The 23424-nt window shown below is 35.6% G+C and overlaps 1 protein-coding gene across 11 annotated transcripts in view; it reads right to left on the bottom strand.

The window, feature by feature from the left end:
• Positions 1-23424, bottom strand: part of Braf (B-Raf proto-oncogene, serine/threonine kinase) — a gene marked incomplete at its 5' end in the record, with an annotated part of 145471 nt that overhangs the window by 78083 nt on the left and 43964 nt on the right. For all 11 annotated transcript variants that reach the window (XR_001231320.1, XR_001231321.1, XM_013504993.1 and 8 more), the window contains 2 exon segments: positions 1695-1958; positions 13042-13143. Coding sequence is in view for 9 of the 11 variants with exons in the window: in XM_013504993.1 (XP_013360447.1) it covers positions 1695-1958; positions 13042-13143 (366 nt within the window).

Here is a 23424-nt window from a genome sequence, read left to right as displayed (position 1 = left end):
GAATATTACTAATTTTGCTTAATTCACTGAAAAGTAAGGTTTGTGTTAATATTGTTTGGACAATTAAATGCCTGTATCTTGTACTCTGAGTAACTTATTTAAAGGTAATAATATGCAACGTATTAATCATTGTTACTCTCCTATTATCCTATTTTGAAATTTTGTTTCATTTTTTTCTCTTTAAAATAAAATTTAAAAAAAATCAAAAAAATTTAAAAATCTGAAAAAATCCCCTAAGTGATTCACTTTTCCTACTGATTGAACAATTGTTCTTTCATATTAAATTCCCGTGAATTCTAGTATCTATTTCTACATACCTATTATATTCTACTGAAATAAATTTGCGTCTCCAGATATCCAAATGTTTTGCACCCCCAACCCGACTCCGGACCTTGAGAATGCATGTACCCCTCCTGCTATGAGTGTAGGTAATAAAGAATTCATTTCAGATCCACTGAAGATATGATGTTTATCATAAATTGTGTTGTAACATAGGCTGCTTTAAAGATAGGATTTCTATTCACAGACAATTTGCATGTGATTTCACCTTATATTCCCCCTTTCATGGGGTATCTATGGAAAGACTACTTAGAAATTTACCATCCGTTGGGTACAATAATGTTAACTCCATTCTACATAATAGAAGAGAATGAGTAGGAAAACTGAATTTGATTAAGCAGTAATTCTATACAATGAATGATCTAGAGTCTATTACAACTACCTCTTCTCTGTGGAAGGGCAAGAAAAGTATGCATGAATGAATTCCTGCCAATAAATAATTCTTTAGAAAGTCTTTCCTAAGTATGATCAAAATCTATAGCTTGGTAAGTAGCAACTCTGTTAGTTTTTAGTTTGTAGTAATTCTTATTCTGGAGGCAGGATATAATTCCTTTATAATATTTTTTTAAGTCAAAAGGGAATTTTTGGAACACTGAACAACAATAGTTGTACTTTTCTATTGTCTTATAAAAAACTTTTTTTTTTCTTTTTGAGACAAGGTCTCACTATGCAGTTCAGGCTGGTCTTAAACTCACTTTGTAGCCCAGGCTGGCTTCAAACTCACAATGATCCTCGTGCCTCAGCCTCCTGAGTGCTGGGATTACAGGCGTGTGCCACCATGCCCGGCAAAAAAAGTCTTTGATCAGCTGATTTAGAATTTTATTAATGTTAAAAACCAACATATATATGTTTAAAAAGTCATGATGTTTATAGGTACATTACTTACTAGATCTCCTGACAATATCTGTTGCACTTGAGGATTAGAAATCATCTATAATTCTACAGGCTTCTTATCATATGCTGTTCCAATGATACTAATAATCAACAATCAGATGTTGTGTAGACAGAGGAAAACTCAACAATAGTAATGAGAATGGAGATTTCTTAAGGGGTAAAAAACATTAACTGGCATATGCTATTAAAAGAAACAAGCTCAAGTCTTGAAACTACTTGATTCTTAACAAGCTCTTAGACTTAAGTGTCATTAACGTTTGGTAGATGGGCTGAATTGTCAAACCTAACAATATAACTTGTTCTGATTAAGAAGCACAGATTTTGGCATCAATTATGTCTTTTCCATTCTTGCTCAAAATGGATACTTGTATTTATATGACCTCAGAGTATAAAATGACAACATTAATTTTCAATTAGTCCTGAAAAAGACAAATAGTGATATGACATTAAAGTTGACTCACCACTGTCCTCTGTTTGTTGGGCAGGAAGACTCTAACAATAGGTTTTTGTGGTGACTTGGGGTTGCTGCGTGACACATCTGAAGGATTTTGAAAAACTGAAAGAGATGAAGGTAGCACTGAAAGGCTGGAAGAGGAAGAAGATGTAACGGTGTCCAATGATGCGGAGCTAGAAACAGAAAAATCAGTTCCATTCCCGAGGGATTCCAGTAACTGCTGTTCTCTTTGTTGGAGGGCATCTAGCTTGCTGGTGTATTCTTCATAGGCCTATAAAATAAAGTAGGCTAACATTGAATCTTGACTTTGTCCTGGCATTAACAAAAGAAAATATGAAATTTCGGTCTTTGATTATAATTTTCTTATAACTTAGCAAGGTTTTAAGTTAAATGTTATAAAGTGCTGAAAATATTATTAATGAATACTAGTACTTTAAATGGAAAAATTACTACAAGACAATATTACATTCCACTGAGAAACCTTACATATATGTGATGTCTAGATGATCTATGAATATTAATTTAAGCACAGTATTTTCCAATTTTCTGATCCAATAACAATTTACCAAATCACATGTCTAGCATAAGATAAAATATTGTACTACATCAAGAATAAATATCTCTTTTTTTATGAAGTTTTATTTTCCAGAAAATAAAACCAGCGTGGTGGTGCACTCTTATAATCTCAGCACTCAGGAGGCTGAGGCAGGAGAATCTTGAGTTTGATGCCAGCCTGGGCTACCTAGGAAGTTCCAGGCCAGCCCTGACTACTGAGCAAGATTCTGTCAAAAAAAAATTTTTTTTGGGGGGGTAAGCATATAAATTTCTCTCTTTCTGAATATTAAAAGAGGCTGAAAAGGAGATGTATTAGGACAGATCTGTCAAAATACGAGACTGAGGTCCACAGTGTCAGATCTCACTGTCAGCTAAAAACTAAAAACTCCTGAAAAGGGTTTAGATGTTTTAACTGCTACCTTCTTTCTGAAATAGCTACCAGTTAAAATACTTTATTCTTTAAAAACAAAAAACCAACACTACAGATCTGCTTAGAGAATAATAACTATTTTTAAATGTGGCTTCCACTCCACAATCAGGAAATTCTGGGGCCACTACCCACCAGGGCATCCTCACAGAAGTTTCATTTGACTAGGGTATATCGAACTCTAAAGGAACAGTGATGCTGAAAGGACAAAGATGGAGTGCATGGAATGTGTGTCTACAATTAAGGCAGTGCCAATCCCTGTACTCATCCTCCACTCTGCTCCCTACCATCCCAGACAGATGTAATACTACACACATTAATGAAAGACCACAGGAAAAGTCACAGAGTTTAATATGGCATTTCCTGTCTGCCGGTGAGTTTACAATTAGGCTATGGAGAAGCAGAGGTCTGTACTGTAATTAGCGCCCTGTGAATATTTACTATACAAGAGATAAGCAGCACTCGTGGTATCGGAGGAATAGGGAATAGAAACATTGGTATTTGGGGAGAGGAAATAGAGAGGAAGACCCTTCGTACAGGAGTAATCTGCAACAAAATACTGTGGGAACATGTATCTAAGACACAGAGGAAAAACTATAGGCTGGTATAGCCAAATGCTATATAATACATGAGACAGAGTAAGGGATCAGTATGTGCTTGTAGGATTTAAATGAAGAACTGGTACACAGTGGAATAAGACTGAAATGGAGTTAAGAGGTTGTAGAGTGGATATGCCATACTGTAAAATGCAGACTTCATTCTGCAAGCAAAGGAGACTTATCAAAGGTAGAGAAAAATGAAAGAGAAATTTCATTTCAGTGAAGAGCACAGAACTCTGATATGCCATATCATCCATATTACTTTGAGGAAGCATAAAAGAAAATACTAAAATGAACTACTGAGGTAAGGGACATAAACTGCATCAAAATACCCTCTCCTTCCTTACAACCTACAAATTGTCCTCTGATTTTAAATTGTTTCATAGCATATTAGGCAGGAGAATCTTGAGTTTGATGCCAGCCTGGGCTTCCTAGGAAGTTCCAGGCCAGTCCTGCCTACTGAGCAAGATTCTGTCAAAAAATTTTTACAATATAAGTTTCTTTCTGAATATTAAAAGAGGCTGAAAAGGAGATGTATTAGGACAGATCTGTCAAAATATGAGACGGAGGTCCACAGGGCATAATAAATAATTATAGGGCATTATAAATAAATAAATCAATTTATAAATAAATCAATTCATTTTTTTCTGAGCTGTGATTCTGTTTAGCTTTCAGTTCCAATGGCTAATTAAGGGTATCTCTCTTAATATGATTCACTTATCAAGTCTTCAATCATTCAATAAATATATACTGACCATACAAATGCCTGGCATGGTGTAGGGCTCTGATTTAAAAAAGACTGACCCATTTTTTACTCTCTGAAGGTACAAATATGCAGTCTAGGAAGCAACAGACTCCTGCTTGCATAAATCAAATATTCTTACTTATGTTCATTTGGGAAGTATATTTACTATATAAAATTAGCCTCAGGAAAGGTAGTTAATGGAAACAATGAATTTCCCAAATGTTATTTTCTTATCAAAATCTTAGCTTTAGGTTTTGAAAATACACTGGTTCCACCATTTTGGATTACTAGCATTTCACTGCATTTACCAATACCCTACCTTTTGTTAAGTACAAAATGTATGCTTATTCCCCTCATCCTCACAGCTGCAGATGACCAAGGTGCTTGGCTCATCTCATCTCCTTGTCCTTGCTCCATTCTGTGTGACTCTGATTACTCCTGCCTTAGAGTTACCGAACCTTATTCTAAGGGCATTTATTCCCATGTCCTCTATGCATCTTTAAGACCTAGAGACACACATACCACCATCTTTTCAATCTGTAACTTTCATATCCCTGCAAGCACATATTTACTCTACCTTGTTAAATATACATTTCAATGTCACATTAATCTGCTCAAGGTCAGCTTTAGCCCCTCAATTTTTCAGATTTGGGCCGTTTTGGTCTTTCTTTCCATACTCTGGCTCATCACTTCAGTGATGCCCTTACTAACTAAAATTTTAGATTCTCTGGCAAAATTTTTTTCTTTTCCTTTTTATGGAGACAGGGTTTTATTGTACTATGCAGCCAGGTTGGCCTTGAACTCAATCCTCTTGCAGCCTCCCTGGGATTTAGGAGGCATGTGCCACCACTCCCAGTTTCTAGCTGCTTCTTGTTCTTTTATTAACAAATTTGCTAAATACCATTTTTGGGTAAATCCTTCTGTCCATTTATTTTACACACACACACACACACACCCTTTAGGCTACCACACAATGTTAGAGAAAACTTTAAAAAACAAAACACAAAACTAGGCCAGTTAGTTCCATTATCAATACATGGAACTTAAGATTCACCTGGTCCTTCATAATGGTGTGTGAAATATTTTATTTATTTTAATCAACATAGCGTGTTCTTTACAATACTGATTCTAACCTTTCTGTTTTTCTCTGGATCCCAACCTCATCCTTCACACTGAAAAAAATTGCCTTTAACTTTACTCTAAAGGTCAAATTCATCAAATGAAAGCCGCCTCCTCTACTTTTTTGTCTAAATAACTGTCCACATCCCCATTTTCTTTTACGTTCAACTCTCCTTTTCTTCTGCTTCTAAATCCACACATGTAAACAAGTCAGCCCCACATAAACTCACATTTCAACCACCATCAACAATAAAATTCCTTGGGTCTTCCAAATGTGCAGATACCAGGTACTGCCACAGGATTCAACTTTTCAAACCTCCTACTTTTCATCAAAGCTGTACTTATTTTTCAAAGTTTAATTTTAAGCTCTCCTTGATAAAACCCAAAAAGCTATCCTTTCTCTTTATTCCAGAGACTGCCACATGCTCATCCATAATAATGAGGAGTAGTAAAAAAAACAAACTAGTAATTCTTTCTGTGGTTATTAATATTACTAGATTACACAGCTGTTCTTGACATGATTCTCCAAACCTGTAAGCTAGATCTAGATAAGAGCACAGATTTTGTCTTTATTTTCTTTTACTAAAAAAGCAGAGACTCTAAGAAGGTAGTATCATTAAAATGACAATATTCCCCAAATTGATCTACAAGTCCAATGCTGACCTTATCAAAATCCCAGTTTGTTATTTCTGTAGAAACACACAGACTGATCTTGAAATTCATATGGCAATGCAAAGGACTCAGAGTAAAAATTAAACAACTCTGAAAAACAATAAAGTTGAAGCATGAATACTTCTTGTCTCAAAACTTACTAAAAGCTGTAACAGTCAAGACAGTTCAGTATTGGTATAAGGATATTCAGATGTAATAAGAGATCTGATCATACATTTGTGGTCAAGTGACTTTCAACAATGATGTCAAGACAAGTTAATGGGGGAAACGTGGTTTTTTTCAACAAATAACACTGATCCAATTGGATAGTCACACGCAACACAATAAAGTTAAACTACTACCTAATATCATATTCACATTTACTCAAAATGGAGCATACTCTCAAAATATAGGAACTAAAACTATAAAACTCCTACAAGAAAACATGAACTCTTACAACTCAATAACAGAAATGCATATAAATCCTAATTTTAAAACAGACAAAGGAGGTGAAAGGTGTTTTTCCAAAAAAATACACATAATAATTACATGGCTTTCTAGTATCATTAATCATGCAAACTAAAACCAAACTCTGATACCAATACACTCCTACTAGGATAGCTGTAATCAAAACAAAATGGAAAATAACAAGTGTTGGTGAGGATATAGAGAAATAAGAACTCCCATACATTGCTGCTGGAAATATAAAATAGTATAAAGACTCAGCAGTTCCTCAAAATGTAAGCATTACCACAGAATCCTGCAATTCTATATCTAGGCACACAATGAAGAGAACTGACAACCATGTTTACACAAAACCTATACATGAATTTTCACTGGAGAATTACTAGTAATATCTAAAAGATGTAAATGGCCCAAGTATTCATCAATTGAGAACTGGATAAACAAATGTTTTTTTAAAACTTTTTATTGGTGCATTTTAGATATGCATAACGAGCACACTCATCATAGGGAGTTTATAGCTGTGCATAATATATCTTGCTGCTGTTTCTTTTCCATTCCTCTCCCCTCCCTTTGGCCCCCCCTTCCTTTCCTTATTTACAAAAGCTTTTTGTTTCCATTTTATCCTTGTCCCTTCATTCCTTTCCTCCTCCCCTCTCCCCTGTTCCCTTTCTCATTTGAACATCTTCTTCCCATTTCCCAGTATCTATTATACATTTGGTCCTTATTTACACTTTTGTTTTCTCCTACAAGAGAAACAATGCGATACTTAAACATGTGTGCCCGATTTATTTCATTTAAGAGTATGGTCTCAAGGTGCATCTACTTAGCTAGAAATGTCTCAAGCTTATCCTTCTTTATGGCAGAGTAGTACTCCACTGTATTAAAAAAACCCCACATCTTCTTTATGCATTCATAGGTTAATGGGCATTTGGGCTGTTTCTAAGATTTGGCTATTACAAACTGTGCTATTATAAACATGGTGTGCATATATCGCTGAAGTATACTTTTAATTCTTTTGGGAAGATACCAAAGAAGGGGAATAGCTCGGTTGAATGGAACTTCTAGTCTTAGTTTTTTGAGGAATCTCCACATTGATTTCCACAGTGGTTGCACCAATCTACATTCCCACCAATACTGGAGAAGAGTTCCTTTTCCCCAGAGCCCTGTCAGCATTAAACAAAATGTTTTATCCACATGATGAAATACGTACTCATAAAGCAAAATGAAGTACTAATATGTACCACAACATGCATAAACCTGGAAAACATTATAAGTAAACAGAAGTAGATACAGAGTTCATGAACAAAGCCCAGACTGCACAGGAAACACTTCAAAGAATCAAGAACTAGGATCTCATCTTATTAAAAAGCTTTGCACATCAAAAGAAATCACCAACAGAGTGAAAAGACAACCCAGAGAGTGGGAAAAATTTTAGCTAGCTGTCTCTCAGACAAAGGACTTATATTTGCAATATATAAAGAATTGAAGAAAGTCAGACTCCCCAAATTCAAACACCCAATCCAAAAATGGGCATCTGAGATGAAAACACACTTTTCCCGATGAAGAAATACAGATGTCAAATAAATATACGAAAAAATGCTCATAAAACAACACTGAGATTTCAACTCACTCCAGAAAGAATGGCTACCATCAAGAAATCAACCAATAACGAATGTGTTTAATAAGTTTATCTGATGTGAATTATTTTTCAATTAAGGAAAACAATCCAAAAGTCTATTTAATTTTAATGTAAGGAAAAAGTAAAATAAAACTTTTATTTTTTATCATTTAGTTCATTAAAGTTATCCTTACTGATCTGGGCATGGTGGCACATACCCATAATCCCAGCCACTTAGAAAGCTGAGGCAGGATAATCAAAACTTTGGGGCCAGCCTAGGCAATATAGTGAGACTTTTGTGTGAAAATAAAATTTTAAAAAGGGCTAGAGATGTGGCATAATAGTACAGCATTTGCCTGACAAGCACAAGGCCCTGAGTTCAATTCTTAGTAATTCCCCCATACATAATTATTCTTACTGAGCTTACTCTCACAGTATACAATCAAATCTTATGAACTACCTGCACATATATAAAATGAACTGCTCTGCATTCCACCAGAAGCACCTAGCTTTGAGAGTACTCTTTTCATTGAACAGTTGTTCAAATGCATTTATAGTTCCTGGGCTCTACACTAAGGGTCAGAAAAGCTGCCAAGCATCGTAACAATGACATCATGATTGAGAATACAGGCTCTGAATGCAAAATGTCTGGCTTCAAATACTGGGTACACTATGAACTCTGTGATCTTGGCCACATGATTATTAAATCTGTGTCTTTGTTTCTTCATCTACAAAATGAAAAGAACAGTATGTATAACTCAAAGGGAAGATTGAAGATTAAATAAACTACTGTACACTCAGCTAGTGCCTGATCCACAGCAAGTACTTAATAAATTTAGGAGCTATTTTTGTCTTCATCAGCCTAAAGGGGAGCCATACCTTCTGACGTAATTAGGACTCAACTGTCACAAAATTAGATATGGAGGGTGATTCTGAAAGCACTCTCTCTTTAACTCTGAGCTCCAATATGCTGTATTAGGTAGAGGAAAACGAGAAGAGCACCTCACATTGTATCTTACACATAGAAAGAATTCAGATTATTTGTTGATGAATGAACACAGGCAAACTGGAGGAAAAGCAGAAACTCTAGGGAACAACTTTTCAGGGCAAACAGCTTTTCCTCCTTTGGATGATGGCTGAAAAGGGGGAAACAGATTGACTGAGAAGACCAATTTGAAATTCTTTAGAGCATCGTAGCTCATTTCACTATAGTTATAAAGGGAATCAACAGAATATTACTTATTATGTGTTAGTAGGAGAAAATCTTGAACAATTTAAAAAAATGATTTTTAAATACTTGGCAAATGGAAAAAGAAATGAAGAGGATTTCTGATGGTGATATAATTAATTTCTGTTTTGCTTTAAGGAAGAGAAAAAGGCAGAGATAGGTAGTTAACAATTTATCTCCCTGCAGAAACATCAAAGGGATTTCTGTTGAAACACCACAGATGAAATAACTATAGCACAATGTTGTAGTCAGGGTTTGCAAGGGACTAGATTTAATACAGGACAATTTATATGATTATTTTATAATAGTCACCCAAAGAGTCAAATGCAGAGGAGTGTTAGAGATCTGTCCACACACTACAGACACAAAGAATCCTGCTGAGGGCCTAGAGCCTCCAACAATGTCTTATGCAAGTCTGTATCAAGGATCCACACTGGGAAGGCCCAAAGATCAGTGGTGGAAGCTAGGAAGCCTGTCCCCGCAGGATGAAGGATCTGTGCCAGCAGGCTGAAGGATCTGCACTGGAGCCAGGAAGCGACATTCAAGGTAAGGACCAGAGCTCCCCTGAAAAGAACTGCAGCTCCTCCGGTGATGAGAACAGTTGAGTTCGTATCAGGAAAACCAGCATGACAAGCTTCTCCAGGAGGATCAACAACACGCTATCTTCCCCTTCAGTTCTTTTATGCTGTTGGTAACAATCCTGAGGGGGCCTTCCACACCCAGCACCAGGATGACTCAGTTTAGCTGGGTGTTACAAGCTGACCATTAGTTAATTCACCACACACAATTTCTACTAGGGTCAGCACACAGGCTAATTTAGGAAAAAATTGTGAATAACTTGAGAAATTTAAATCTTTAGCCTTTTATTTCAGCAAATACAAGAACAGTTACAGGTCTAGGGATGACAGTGACCTCATTCTGGTCAATGAGATATAAAAGGGAGACATACAAGGGTTATTTGGGGGAGTTTCCCTTAAGGAAGAGCTCATTGTCAAGAGAACCTCTCTGTTCTCTGCTTTGTGCTCTGAGGAGTTTCACGAGAGAAAGGTCAGCACATTTGCTACAGTCTTTTTGGTTTGTTTGTTTTAGACAGGGTCTCACTATGCAGTTCAGATTGGCCTTGGACTCACTTTGTAGCCCAGGCTGGTCTCAAACTTGCAGCAATCTTCCTGCCTCGGCCTCTTGAGTGATGGGATTACAGATGTGCATCACCACGCCTGGCCTATCTGCCGTAGTCTTGACAAAAAGCCAAACAAACTGTACAGATCCAACCAGAGTCTGACAATTTGAGTGTACAACCAATCTTTGTATAATTTATTCCATGTTTCTTTTAAGTGAAGAGAAAATAAAATCCCTATTTGTTTTGGTAATCTGTTATTGGGAGGTTTCTGTTTCTTGCAACTAAAAACACTTAAACTTTTATAGATTTGAATTTATTCTCTAATTTTTCTGATCTTTCCTTTAATATTTTCTATCTTCACTTTTATCTGTGTTTTGGAACATTTATTTTCAACATTTATTTACCTACATTACACATACATACATACTTACAGATGTCTGGATATATACATATAAAAACACTCAGTTTTTTTCTGCTATAATAGTTTTAGTTTCCAAGAGCTTCTTTCTTTCTTTTTTTATTCAGAGTACGAAGAATTTATTGAAAGATAGTCTCCATCTAAGATAGACAGAATGGTGCCTGAAAGTGCCTCTAAGAGCTTCTTTCTAGTTACTTTTGCTTTTTCAGAACAACTGTCAAGGAAGAGTGGAGAACTATATCTTTTCTTATCCATGATGCTAAGTATAATTAGTTTCCAAGTTTTCTTCTATTCCCTGCACTGTTTCTGAGTTCCTGTGGTCATTTTGCTTTCTTGTTCCTGTTAAAAGCTTTCCTCAAATACAGTTATTCTTAGCTATTCATTCATATTTAAGAGTTTAAAACTCTTAATATGCCAATACTAACAGTAACAATCTACAGATTCAATGCAGTCCCTAAATTCTGATGATGTATATATGGAAATGAAAAATCCTTTCTAAAATTCATACGAAGTCTCAAGGGACCCTGTACTGGGCACCTGTCCTGTTGCTGGCCAAACACCGGACACCTATAACTTAATGAAGGAGAGAGAAAGGTTCAATTTGGTTCACAGTTTCAGAGATTTTGGTCCATGACTGGCCAGTTAGGCATTCTCTTTTTTTCTTAACCTCTGTTTCTTCACCTATAAAATAGTGGCAACAAAAATTCCTAGAACCTACTGTCTAGCTTAAAGTAACTTAAAGATTATACAATAAATGCACTTCACATAGTACTAAAAGCAGAGTAAGCTCAAAGGTTTGTTGTTGTTGATCACTGTTCAAATAGTAAAAAGTAGGAAGAGTGTGTGATAGAGGAGGCAGTGAATCACTGCCATAGTGAGACATGGTGACTGGTGTAGATGCGTTGTATCTGAGTGGGGACAGTCCAAACACAGACAAAAGAGAAAAGAAAGAAGAGGAAATTATGTAAGTATGTATATACAGGATACCGAACATAGTTGTACTACTGACTTCTATCACTATTGAAAGGAACAGTTAATGATTACTTACTTGATCAATCTTGCATGTCTCTATTTGTTTTCCTGAGAAATCCCTTTGAAGATATCAGTACGTAATACAACCATTGTTAATTTCCTACCACTTTGCTTGTAACTCTGTATTGCTTGTATTGTTCTTATGCTATTTTGTAAATGGATGTCTGTTTAATATGTTTTCCTTCTTTTATTTTTAAAATAAATTAAAAACAAACAAACACAAACTGCTACTTACACTAATTCTGACTAACAAGGAATTATGTTTCTCATTATTTCTTTGCCTGGCATCCTCAGCTATTCAAGAGAAAGAGACAGCATAGAATACTAGAAAGCACACTAACTAGTTTGTATCCAAAAATAAGAATTCTAGTTCTAGCATTGATATTAACTAGTAGTGTGATCCATGATCAGCTATATATGAAGAGAAAATAACAGTTTACTAAGCTGGTACTTCCAAACTTCCAGGATTCTTTCCCCCCTCATTGATTGATTGATTGACTGATTCATTTATTTATTTATTTTGAGACAAGGGTTCACTCTATAGTTCAGGCTGGCCTTGAACTTCCTATATAACCCAGGCTGGCCTCAAACAGGCTGGGATTACTAAATCAGAAATTTAATCAGGAATCTTTCAACCTGTGCTTTAAAAACTCTGCAGCCAAACGGTAACGTGATCATTGATAACTCAGGGTTATTTCCACATGTGACTAATGATTATAACTGAGCCATCTTTTATATGGAGAAATAGTAAAGGGTAGTGGTGAGCAGTGTGGGCTGTAGAACCTGACTGCCTAGATTCCACAACAGCTTGCTGTCTGTGGAACCTGACTGCTGTCCAGAGGAAACTAAAGCTGAGGCTTATCTGTGATTATGATACTATGTACTATCTCACGGGATTAAGAACAATGACTAACTCTAAATTTACAATCGTGCTCTAGGCTTGACACAACCTCAAGGCACTATGGGAAAAGGTAGGCAATGTTGGGCTACTTTAAGATTGTAAGTTTTATCTTTCATAAGGAACCAGAAACCAATTCTGATGGAACTTGTTCTGGAAGAGATATTTCACAAAACTTTTTGCTATGGTAACTAGTTTTGCTGATCACCAAACAATGTGCTCTCTCTTCAGAGTATATTCTGAAGTCCATAGAGGACTTCTTCCTTCGTTTTGATGTTTACCAAATTAAAAAGTAATGTGCATGTACTGTAACAAGTAAAACCAGACTAAGACATATAGTAAAGGCAAAAATTAATCCTCTTTTAATATCTCCTACGAATGCTACCTTCTAAAATAACCAAGTTATCATACAAATACTTTTTACAAATTACTTTTTCTCTGTTTTAAAATGACTACAGATACGATATTCAAAAGCTTACCTCCAGGTATATTGATGGCGGATTATGCTCCCCACCAAATTTGTCCAATAGGGCCTCTATGTGTTCCTGCGTCAACTTAATCATTTGTTTGATATTCCATACCTAAAAAATATTTTAAAAGAATTTAAATAAAGATTTCTAGTATATGAGTTAAAATTTTTTAACATTATACAAAAATGATTCTATTTTCTGCTTCTATGTACTACATAGCCAAACATTAAGACACTGTGTCATGAATTTGTACTATGACAAATTAACTTTCAAGCCATTTCAAGTCTTAGAGGTTTTGCCGGCAATTGACACAATCTGACAGACACAGAAAGTGAGTACACAAGGGGCAAAGGGAAAACTGAGGGGCACACAAGGCATGGAGTTTCAACTCCAAAAGAAAGAAGCAAAATAAGGTGGGCCAGAGTATCCAGAAACAACTTTATAACACACTAAAAATCATTCCTAGGAACTGCTAGTTGATATGGCCAAGAAATTTAAATCATTTGCAGTTATATATCCCTTGTCAAGAATTAGGAAAATTGTAACAGAAGTAACTATCCAGTATTCCTCAAAGTCTAGAACTTAGAGATCATTTAGTACAGAGGCTTTTCCCCTTTTTATTATTAAACACCTTTAACTTTTTTCCTACAGTAGTGTCACAATATATTCTCAACTGTATTTAGAATAAATCAAGAGAATCTGTTCCACTTTCCCCAAATTCCAGGCTCCCCATCAAAAAGGTAAATGCTATTCACGGTTTTTGGCAAGCATCTTTTCTTGCTCTTATATACATATATAAAATATATAAATACATATAATTATATATAAAATATTTAACACTTTTTTCACTAAATAATATCTCAGAATTCTTTCCATATCAATATTCCTTTTTAATGGTTATATAAACATTAAATTCGTATTTTATGACATTAATAATTTCAATGGTCTCCAAACTTCAGTGATTACTAGGAGTTAGGTGACATGCATAATTTTAAGAAATCAATGTCCAGATCCCCAACCTCCTTCTGTACTCTCCCTAACTCATCTGTTTGAGAGCTAGTTCTTGTCTACCTTCCCCTTTAAAAATTATCATTTTCTACTTTATAAAAGGCAAAGTTCTTATCCATCCCTAATATGACAAGATACTCAGTTCTGAGATACAAAGCTTCCAAAGTAGCCAATAAAAAAAGAGACAAACGGAAAGAGAAATCCTTTCAAAGAAAAGATATAAATTATGAGCAGGCCTTTATTGCACATTTCAGGCTTTATTCATTTACCCAGCTGGCCAACCTAGAATTCAGAAGTCCAGTGTTATAATAAAGCTATATATATTATTATGTTTATTTTGTTTGTTTTTCTTCCAGGACCAGGAATTGAACTCATGACCTTGCGCTTGCCAGGCAGGTGCTGTGCCGCTAAATCCCCAGCCCTAAAATGTTTATTTTAAGACACGTAATAAATTAGATTCTTCCTGGTAAAAATGAGTTCCAATTTGGGTTGAAAATGAGAACTGGCCTGCAAATTAATTTATATGGTAGATATTATCAATAAACTAAGTGATCTTAATCTGCAGTGTTAAGTTTTTACCCCAAAAAATACTTAACATAAGTATAACACACAGTAGAAAGTATGGCTTTTAAACAAGTTACAATAGGGGGCTGGGGATTTAGCTCAGTGGCAAAGTGCCTGCCTGGCAAGCGCAAGGTCTTGAGTTCGGTTCCTGGTACCGGAGAAAAACCGAAAACCAAAACCAAAACCAAAAAAAAAAAAAAAAAAAAACAAAAAAAAACCCAATGAACAAGTTACAATAAAAAGATGTGATTTCACGTATAGTGACGTGCACTTGTAGTCTCAGCTTAGCTATGTTGGAGCCTGAGGCAGGAGTTCAAGGACACCCTGGACAGCACAGCAAGACTTCAACTCAAGCGAAAAGAAACAAGAGGAAGGAAATAATAGTTTACAAAGGGAAATAAGTGAGTAAAAGGGTCTCAAGACTCTTGGTTTATTTGTCTTATTAAGGGACATTTGGATTGTTTCATTTCTCTCAACCTCCAACAGTATTTCAATGAATGGTGCTGAACTGCTTTTCTGGGAAAAAGTGCAAGTTTTCCTTTTCAGTAGTTAGGTATAAGATTCCTGGCTTGAAATATATCAGTACGTACACATATACTTTTTTTGTTTTCAGTGCTGGGGCTTTAGTGCTGCTGAAGAAGTGCTCTACCACTGATCCACACTTCCAGACCTACATATTTAAAATTTTAATGAATATGTCAAATTGTCTTCCAAAGAAAGAAATGCATCAAGTCTACAGGGTATGAATCCACCCTTTTCTCCAAAAACTTACCAACATTAAATGTTATCAAACTTCTAAACTTTTATCAGCCTGAAAGGGAAAAAGGAATTATGCTGTTTTAATTTGCATTTCCTATAAAACTGAGGTTTTTAAATTGTTAATTATATTTATTTTTTGAAAATTTTCTATGCCATATTCCCTTTTGTTCTATTGAGTTTTGTTTTTTCATACTGATTTATAAGTACCCTTTACTAAGGCTATTAATCCTTAATTCTTCTGTAAATATTAAAGTCTTCTACTGTTTTCACTTTGTCTTTTCGTCATATGGTCTTGCTATTCAAACAGTGGCTCACAGGCCAGCAGCATCACCATCTTTTCTAAGTTTGTTAGGACTTCAGAACCTCCAGCCCCATCTCAGACCTACTGAACTTCAGCAAAGTGATTCGTACAGACATCAAAGCTTGAGAAACAAACATAGATTGGTAAATTCTTTCTACAGTCAAATATTACGGCATTTCCTTTTAGAGTGCCTTTGCTGATTTCTCATATCTCCACAAGGTGTTAGATGTCTTCTTTTTTCTAATGGTACTTACTCCCTAAGTGGTATCATTCACTTTTGTGTCTTTATATGCCTACTATGAACTGATAAAATCCAAAATTAAAATTCAGCTGTCTTCTCTTGACTCCACGCTTTTTCCAAGTGCCTAGTGAACATCTCTACTAGGATAACAGGCATCTCAAAGTTAATATATTCAACAAAGAACTTCTGGTCTTCTCCCCAGCCCACCCTCCAAAAAACTTATTTTTTTCTAGTCTCTTCACATCAGAAAATGGCAAACTCTGTTATCTGAGTTGCTAAACCAAGAAAACATCACCCGTAACTTTTTTTCTCACTGACACCCAATCCATCTCTATATCTAAACATATGCAGACACCTTCACCTTTACCTCTGGTCTAGGACATCCTCGCTTCTTAGTTCATCCCAACAGTCTCTGAAGTGGTCTCTCCTGTTTCTTGCCTAGCATGGCCACTAATATATATTTTTTTCAGTTTTAATTGACAGTAATTTTACACCTTTATGGGGTATGACATTCAACACATATGAATACAAGTGCAATGATCATATCAGTAAATGGCATATTTATCATCTCAGAAATGCTCCATTTCTTTGTGTTGATAACATTCAAAATCCTATTGCTGGGGATATAGCGCAGTGGCACAAGTGCCTGTCTGACAAACGCAAGGTCTTGAGTTTGATTCTTGGTACAAAAAAAAAACAACAAAAAACAGCTTATTAGCTGTTTTGAAGTATTCAATAAATTGTTGTCAACCAGTAATCCTACTTTGCTATAGAACCTTAAAGTTATTTCACTCATCCTATACCTCTATACTCACTAATCGTTCTCTCTCCATTTGTCCCTCTTCCTAGGATCTAGTAAATACTATTCTATTCTTTACTCATCTTAAACTTCAGATTCCACATACATGCTAAGTGAAAACATGCAGTATCTGGCCTTTAGTGCCTGACTTATTTCACTTAACATATAGCCTCCAGTTCCATCCATATTGCTGCAGATAACAGAACTGCTTTCTTTTTCATGTCTATATCCAACTGTGCATATATACCTAAACTGTATATATGTTTATATATATATAATTTATATATAATATATATGTATATATGTATTTATATATAATATATATGTATATATGTATATGTATATGTATATGTATATATATATATATAGAGAGAGAGAGAGAGAGAGAGAGGGCAAGAGAGAGAGCGAGAGAGAGCGAGCCAGGTGTGGTGGTGCACACTTATAATCCCAGCTATCTGGGAAAGTTGAGGCAGGAAGATTTCCAAGTTCAAGACCAGCCTGTGCAACTTAGCAACTTAGACCCTGTCTCAGAAATAGTTTAAAAATTTTTTAGAAGGTCTATGGAGGTAGCTCAGTGTGAAGGCCCTGGGTTCAATCCTTAATACTTCAAAACAAAACCAAAAAACTATAACCATAGATCACATGTCAGTCTTTTACTGAAAACTGATCCCAAGTAAAAACCACCACTGATCCCAGTGGATGCCAAGTAAAAATCACCCAGGTCTTTACAGAAGTTTAGAAAGCATTGTATGATTTGGCCCTCTGCTACGTGCTTATCTTCATCTTCTGCTGTTCCCCTCAGGCCTCTGTCTCTGATTACTCTTGGCCATATTGAATGTGCCAAGTATACTCTTAGGGCAGGATCTTTGAATTTTCTATGCCTTCTGCCTGCAATGCTCTTCCCCTAACTTTGCTACCCTACCTAGAAACCTAAGATTTCAACAAGGTTTGCTACCCTACCAAGTTCATTCATCTTTATGCCCATGTCACCTTATCAATAAGGTATTCTCTGACCATTTATTTAGATTGATACAAACTGCCTTTATCCCTTCTCATCCTCAACAGTACACAGAAAAAATTTCAGATCCCCTTTGCTAACTTTCTTTGTCCTGTAACACACGTGACAACATACTATATGTACTTTACTTGTTTATGTTGTTAACAGCATGTAACCTTTCCAATCCCACAGAATGAAATTCAAAAGACAGAGATTGTTTCATTTTGTTTTTTGAGACAGCGTCTATGTAGTTTAGGTTGGCCTTGAACTCACAGCCCAGGCTGACCTCAAACTTATGGTGATTCTCCTGCCTCAGCCTCCTGAATGTTGGGATTACAGGTGTGTGCCACTGCGCCTAGCAAAGACAGAGATTTTTGTTTTTTATTATATATATATATGAGAGAGAAAGAGAGAAGGAGGAGCAGGAAAAATGTATATACATTCAGGAAAAGAAAAATAATATGATTTTTTTAAACATGGCGTACCCTGATATGGGGGGCACTAGAGTAAATCATAAATTGCAGAAAACCCACTACGCTGTCAGCTCTTAGAGAAATTGAAAATGTACATGCAGCCATCTCAATGACCAAGGTCACCCAAACAGCAGTTTGCTGTGCTAATAAATATCTGGAAGCTAATGGCCACCACTTTGAGCACCTCTTGTAATTGTACAGGCTATGATATATTATCTCATTATGTCTCAGAAAATTTGTATAAAACATTTGTACAAGTTTTTGTTTTCCTGAAGTGTGTATACATTTTTTTTTTTTTTGTGGACCCTGGGTATGTATTTGCTGAAAAATGAACACTTTCTTTAGATCATACTTCTATAACAAGTACAATGATCACATAGGCAAAAGTTCTTCTAAATCAGGCTATCTTAATCTTGATTATCTCTTTCATGTCTGTTAGCTATGTTGAGATCAAAACACATTTTATTTTTTCATGTCCTCATCTCTTATTTTGGTGTCTCAGTCCTACTAGGTATTTAATTAAAGCTGATGTTCTAAACTGTTTTCAGAATAGCAGAGAGAGAAAACAATTGACCCCAGTACCATGACTCTTTTCCTTGCCCAGTGAATTCAGGGTTCTATTACACACAGTCCCCTCAATTCCAGATATAATTCAAATTCAATTAGCATAAAGAGCTGCTCTCTAGGGGGTGAGAAACAGGGGAACGTGATTGGAGAGGGGAATGAACACTGGGGAATGAATAGAGACTGTGCTGACTGGAATGAAATTTTCTTCTGGGGACCACAAAATGACAAGATTGTTTTAGGAGGGTGGGGCCCAGACCAATGGTGTCTGGAATTCAGGTTTCTTATCTTCTTGAAGCAGAATAATTTTATAACCAAAGAACAGAAAAAAAATTACAGTGCTTGTAATTAGAAAAGATGAGTCTCAGAGAAAATTTAGACTTCTGAGAAGAGTTAAGAGAAAGAACTTTGATGCTTCTTGTAAAATATATATTAAAAAGTAGAATAAGATATTTGTAAAGCTAGTGGTAGATATATAGTTTTAGCCTTATATGCCTTCTTAGAAAAAGAGGGGTAGCTTTTACAACAACCCTAACAGGGAATGGAAAAATTTTCAAAGCTTCAAGAAAGCTACTAAAAAATTTCCTATCCTGTCTTGATCTTTTCACTATATCACAGCAATTAAAACCAGACAATCTTAGTAAACAACTGGTTATTTCTAGTGACTTCCCAAAAGGCAGAATTTTCTCTCCAAAAAAAGATTGAGAATTTTTTTCAAGTCCAGCACCGAAGATGCCTGTGTTAGAACAAAAATGTGGACCAACTGCTATGGAAAGAACTGACGGGCAGCTACCGCACAAAATAACTACAGTCACTGGTCCCCTTCATCTCTGTGAACATGTATCCTATTTACATTATTTTGATACTTCTATCAAATCTTTAAAGAGAATATAATACCAACTATAAATAGGTGATAGTATATTTTAAAACCTCCTAATTTCATTTTGTGAAGCTAGCAAAAATTTAAACACAAAAAAAACCAAAAAAAAATCCAAACTGGAATAAAAAAAATTTCTTAATGATACCATCATTAGGAATACAGTGACATGCTACTTACTAGGTCAAAGGAGAAAATTACAGGACTATTATTTGTGGTATTGAGAACTGAACTCAGGGCCTCTGCACTGAGTTACAATCCCAGCCCTTCTTTTTATTTTGTTATTAAGATTTTGAGACAAAAATCTTCCGAACTGCCCAGACTGAGATCAACTTCATGGTCTTCCTGCCTCAGCCTCCCTGAGTGCTGTGATTATAGGCATGCATCACTATACCCAACAGACTACTCTAATAGAAGCAAAAAAAAAAAAAAAAAAAAAAAAAAAAGATTATTATTAAAGGGGATAAGACAGAGACAGGCAAACAGACATCAGGACCTAAAATTTCAAGAAAATTGTTGGGAAAACTATAGTGCTGAATGCAAAGAGGCCAACAGATTAATCATTCACTGGGAAAAGATATGAATATCCCTGCAAAATAGAAAAGAAATGTAATCATGAGGAAGTTATAAAGACTTGCATTTTGAATCATATAGTCATTAAAAGAAAACAAAAACAAAATCCCACATGAAGGACTGATGATATAGCTCTAACATGGTACAGCATCTAACATGGGTGAGCATGGGTTCAACCCCATAAGCAAAAAAATAAAAACAAAAAACAAGACCTTCAGTGAGGTCTTTATTTCTAAAGAAATAACTGAAAGATGATTCTGAGAAAAATTAACTATAAGGCTCAGATAAATGATGGAAAACACAAGAGACATGAAGAATGGCATTAGCAAATTCAGGAAAGATAAGTAAGTAGAAAATGGCCATAAAATTTCCAAACCAGTTCAAAATAAAAAAATACTCAGATTCACATAATGCACTGAAAGCACCTGCCTGGCAAATGCAAGGTCCTGAGTTCAATTCCCAATAACTTCCCCCATCCAAATAAAATAAAATAGTTCACTGAGTTCTGGCCATGAAAAATAAAACTAATTCTAAAACTACCTACACAAGTTGAAGTGAAAAAGCAGAAAAATTCTCAAAGTCAACCAGAGAGAAAAAAAAGTCGTTAAACTGTTGCCATATTTCTCAACAAGTCAAAAAAGAAGATAATGAAATGACTTTACAATGCAAAAATGAAACAGCTGACAACCTAGAAAAAGGAAACTGAACCCAGAAGTAATATGAAAGATGGCACAGTGGGCTGAATAACAGCCCCTCCCAAGAAGACTATACTCTACACATAGAACCTCTACATGCTGAAAGAATAACCAACTGATTTTGTTTTGTTTTGGCAGTACTAGGGATTGAACTCAGGGCTTCTGCACTCAGCCATCCTCAGCTGTCTTTTCAGTGTTCTGGCAGGGTCTTGCTCAATTGCTCAGGTGGTGCTCAAACTTGTGATACCTCTGAGAGGCGCGCACCACCACACCTGGTTTAAATTACGTATCTGAGAGGGGGAGTATCCTGGATTATCTGGGTGGGGCCTAAATGTAATCACAAGTAATAAGGCAACAGGGAAACCTACAGAGATTTAAGTATGTATCGGTTCTGGCTTTAAAAATGAGAGAAGTCTTGAAAGGAATGCAGCGTTAGAAGCTGAAACAAGGAATCCACTTCTTCCTACAGTCCAGAGCAGTGGCGGTGAAACTATGGCACAGTGCATGCCGCAGAGGGCTGTTTGTATCATTAAAAACTCTAAAAGGTTCGGCACTACTCAAGTGTAGAGAGTCTACAATAAATGAGGTACAAAAATATAAGTGAAATAAATTATCTGATTAAAATACAGCCAACTATTTAAAACAAAACAAGCTGACAAAAAAGTCTAACTATAGTCCATTTTTAAGAGACATATGGTGGATAAAAGAATGACACCAAATAGGGTAAGAACTGTAGAGTGCACACGTTAGTATCGGAAAAATTAGACATTAAGCGGGGGAAAAGCACTGTGGGGCAGAAAGATCACTATTTAACATTACAGGAAAAAGACATGGAAAGCTTGGAGGAAAATTCAAACAAACAAACTGGTTCATATGTAACACCATGGATTTGTTGGTGAATTCTGAATCATAACAGTCAAAAATGTGAACCAGCTGAGTCTAGAGTCAGCACAGCCTTGCTGACAAAATGGCTTTGGCCCAGTGAAAGCTCTGGATTTATGACCTTCCAGTTTGTGTTAACTTGTTATAGCAGCTCTAGGAAACAGAAACAGAGAAGCTAAAGACTAGTAATAAGGAGGGTAAACCTAAATAAGCAAAGGAAAATCATACCTTACACTGAGAGATGTGGGTTAAAATAGTGAGACAGCCTGATAAGTACCTCTTGATGTGATACAACATAAACAATACATCATCCGTAAAGTACATTTGCAAAAACACTGCAACTGGAACCTAAGCAAGGCTTTATACCTAGCTTCTAATTTTGAAGAACTGTAGGGGATAGAGAAATACACTAAAAGCACTATAATGAAATAATCAGACAAATATGGAATGTAGGATATTTACCTTCCCTTTGAAAGTCAAAGTAATGACAATGAAGACAAATACAAAATGTGGGACATTCCAGGACAACTGTCCTGGACTTGCTGATAAATCATGTCATGGGGCAATAAAACAGTAGGCGGCCAGTTGAAGAATAAAGACAGGATATCCGTGCAGTGGAACATCTCTTTAATCCAGCTACTTAGGAAGCTGAGGCAGGAAGATGGCCAATTTTAAAGCCAGCCTGTGTAACTCAGCAAGACTTTGTCTCAAGATAAATATAGTAAATATAGAAATATAGAAAACTTTTCATTGCTGGGGATGTAGCTCAGTGCAGAATGTCCTTGGGTTCAATCTTTAATTACACACACACACACACACACACACACACACACCATGTGTGAAGCCCCTTGCCCACGCTCAACAAAGAACCCATGGACAACATACAATTCTGTCCGTACACAAAGAGCAAATCTTAGCATGAGGATGAAGAACAGCTTTAAAAGATTTTCGTAGGACAAATGTAGAATGTGTACTAGATGTAAAACTGTAAAACTGTTAAGTCTCTCTAAATATAATATTTTGGTTAGATGAAAGAAATTCCTTTTTCTTAGGAGAGACAATTACATCATAATGTTAACAATCAGTCCCAACAATGTATTTACATGAGTGTTCATGGCACTTTAACTTTTTGTAGGTTTGAATTTTCCTCCAAACTTTTCATTTCTTTTTCCTTTAATGTTAAGTAGTGATCCTTCTGCCCCACAGTGCTTTTCCCCCTTAATGTCTAATTTTTCCAACACTAACGTGTGCACTCTGCAATTCTTACCCTATTTGTCTGGTGTATATTATTTCATTCTTTTATCCACCATATGTCTGTTAAAAATGGACTATAGTTAGATTTTTTTGTCAGCTTGTTTTGTTTTAAATAGCCGGCTGTATTTTAATCAGATAATTTATTTCATTTATATTTTTGTACCTCATTTATTTGTACCATCTTATTGACTGCTTTTTACTTACACTACTTTGCTGTGTTTTTTCCTGCTTTTCTGACTTCTATTGATTTGATTATGTGTTGGTATTCTTCCTACACAGTAGCCATATTCTAGGCTGCAAGGCCATGTTTCATAAATATAAAAAAATTGATATGATATAGACCATGTTCCTTTACTATAATGCAATTAATTTTAAAATCAATAAAATCTGAATATATAAGATATA

The sequence above is a fragment of the Chinchilla lanigera genome, unplaced genomic scaffold (assembly GCF_000276665.1).
Source record: "Chinchilla lanigera isolate Chin_1 unplaced genomic scaffold, ChiLan1.0 scaffold00093, whole genome shotgun sequence".
Lineage (NCBI taxonomy): Eukaryota > Metazoa > Chordata > Mammalia > Rodentia > Chinchillidae > Chinchilla > Chinchilla lanigera.
Note: the sequence above shows the minus strand (reverse complement) of the source record. Positions and strands in the feature narration are given on the sequence as shown.